At 40.9% G+C, this 2,953-nt stretch overlaps 1 protein-coding gene across 2 annotated transcripts in view; it reads right to left on the reverse strand.

Moving 5' to 3' along the window:
- Window positions 1–436: 436 nt before the first annotated feature.
- LOC107023654 overlaps window positions 437–2,953 on the reverse strand; it is a 7,745-nt gene continuing 5,228 nt past the window's right edge. For both annotated transcript variants that reach the window (XM_015224412.2, XM_015224413.2), the window contains exons 3-4: window positions 1,710–1,826; window positions 437–1,558 (exon numbers count right to left, since the gene is read on the reverse strand). In XM_015224412.2, coding sequence (XP_015079898.1) covers window positions 686–1,558; window positions 1,710–1,826 — 990 coding nt within the window. In that variant the 3' untranslated portion in view covers window positions 437–685. The remainder of the gene's footprint in view (window positions 1,559–1,709; window positions 1,827–2,953) is intronic.

The raw sequence follows: 2,953 nt of genomic DNA on the forward strand, positions 1-2,953 counted from the left end.
TTAACTACACTACTAATAATGCATGTGAAAAGAAAAAAAGCAACCTTCCATTTGAAGAATGCTGAAGAATTATGGATCGCCAACCATAGCAAGAAGAAAGGAATTTTTGACTAAGAGGCAACAACGATAACAATAATAATAGTAAGACTTTCTCCGTTTCAATTTCCTTGTTTGATTTTAACTCGACATAGAGTTTCTATTGAGTAAAGAAATCCATGTATATATGTCCCAGCATAACTAATATAAGAGCAAAAAATAAGGCTATAACCTCAAATCTGTGATGCATCAACTATAGGGGAAATGTGTAGTGGGTTGGAGAGAAGAGTCTTAAAAGGCTACAGTCAAATCAAAGCACACCCATGCAGTATGCTTCATTCACGACATACTCGTCGTTTTCCAGCCTACGACATACTAGAGCAATAAGCAACACTGGAAATAACAGATAACACCGTCACATAAGGTATGTCTCCATTGAAAGGAAATACTAGTTTGATCTAAAAGTTCGATCAAATCATAAATCTCTTGCTTACAGCAAGAATGGAGAAGAAGTAATATCTAATATAGTTTAAACAAAATAAAACAGAAACCCCAATGGATTCTGAAAACATTCTAGATAGTCTCAAGTTTTAAGCTGTGCATGATTCTGATTACCAGAACCACATGTGATGGTTACCTTTTTGTAAACCTAAAAACGATGTTCACGTCGATGAGGGTGCCCGTACAGAGGGCCCGCTGAAGATGAAGGGTACTCAGGAAGCATGCTTCTGGCAGAACTGAACACAGTAGATGTACCACCATGGAGGTATTCTGATCGCAAACCAGCTGGAGGGGGGTTAAACTCGGGCTGGGAGCGCACTGAGTTAACAGGAGGATCATGGTATGATAGCCTCTCACGGTATGGCACATATGAATCATTAAACCCACCAGCAACCTGGAGCCTAGTTTCCAAATTCAGAGGCTGACGATACTCACGAGGCTCTGAAATTCCCTCCCGTCTGTAGAGATCATGTGACTCTAACAATGCTCGTCCTCTGTGAACATCCGGATTGCCTATCACAGTGTCCCGCCTATAAGGATCAGCTAGTTCCACCAATCGCCTCTGCCTGTAAGAATCATTATGCTGTATCACTGTGTCCCGTCCATAAGGATCTCTTCCCAAAGTCCTGTTATATGCATAAGATTGAACAAGTGGTGGTAAAGGTCGAAGAGGGGCTAATGGAATCAAAGTAGATGTATTCAAGCCCCTTCCATGCAAATGAGGATGTTCACGGTACCCACGATCTTCAACCTGCTCACGGTACAGACGATCTTCAGCCTGCTCGCGGTACCGACGATCTTCAGCCTGCTCGCGGTACCGACGATCTTCAACCTGCTCGCGGTACCGACGATCTTCAACCTGCTCAAATTGTCGAGCGCGATCAGGACGTCTACTTTCATCCAGACCATGCCTCTTAGCTCTGTCTCGTTTGGGTACCACATTGGTCTCAAGTCTGAGCTGTGTCTCATTGGACCTGGACCCTTTGACCGCAGTCTTGAAAAGCTTGCACAGGTCCTTAACCTATCAATTAGAAACAAATTGTCGGTAATGAGAATCACAAGAAAACTGAAGAGACGAACAATTAGAAACAAATTGTCAGTAATGACAATCACAAGAAAACTGAAGAGACGACGCCTACAAATTATCCATTAATGCAAATAAGCGCAAGTACCTGTTCAGAGGATAATTGGCAACGGAACTTGCTCCTGGTGTAATAATTATTCTTTATCGCTTGCCTGAAAGTTTCCTCTGCTAGTGGTAAGCAATCCTCAAGAACAGTAAAACGAACCTGAAATCGATTTTCAATAAGAATTAATACTATGCATAAAAACCCACACCCATTGAACAACGTGTGAACAGAAGCGCCAATAGAATTCTATTTTTTTTAAAAACATCTATGTTTGTGAGGAAGTCTTTCAAACAAACCAAGATTTCAGACATCTACATACTTCCTCTTCAAGAGTAGTCAGTTACAATACCCTCACCCGACCCGAGGGCCACCCGCCACAAGCAGGTGTCTGACAAACAACCACACACAGATGCCACAGAAGTCACAGCTGAAAGACAATAGTCTGAAGGTAAATTATGATTCAAGGAGAAAAGTCATGAGTAACGTGGTCATCAGCAATAGGATGTTGCAAGACACTAATAGAACATTGAGTAGAAGATGGGAGTCACAAAAATGTTCTCCTATCATTTGCCCACAAATGGACAAATTATGAAGCAACACAAGCTGTAGTAGATAACTTCAAAAGTCCCCTTTTGATGCACTAAGAACATGATTAAATTTAAAATCTATTGTGCCATCTTCACATCTGTCTGATGATCTGCAACATCAATATGACACTGAAGATTTGCCGGGGGAGGGGGAGAGGGGGGGTTAAAGAAGAGAAGACTGGCCTTATGTTAACCACCAACTTATCTTGGCATGTCATTCGGGTTTCCAAGAAAGAAAAACCATATTTAGGGGTGCAAGATACTCCGACAATGACTTACAACCACTATATCTTGACCTTAAATCTGTGCTAATAAAAGATACTATGCCTGAAAAAGTCTACTATCTCTAACATGCAAACAACAAAAAGAAAACATAGAGCTTAGTGATGCCTCTCATTTGCATTTGGTTTTTAAGAAAACAACAAAAATAAATTTAGATCATTTTGATATTGCCTCAGATAACAATAGAAGACCATTTTGATTTTGCCTCAGATAACATTAGAAGACCATTTTGATTTTTAAATTGCTTAACTGACCATGCCAAAATCGACAAAAGTATAAGCTCTCATGGGATACTATCAGGATAGGTATGCAGAGAGTTGGGATGAAGTTGACGGTCATGAAAAATGCAATGGAGGAGCTGAATAAGGATTTCTCACGTAGTGAGAGAAGGAACAAGCTACCATCCCCCCCCCCCCC

The sequence above is a fragment of the Solanum pennellii genome, chromosome 6 (assembly GCF_001406875.1).
Source record: "Solanum pennellii chromosome 6, SPENNV200".
Taxonomy (NCBI): domain Eukaryota; kingdom Viridiplantae; phylum Streptophyta; class Magnoliopsida; order Solanales; family Solanaceae; genus Solanum; species Solanum pennellii.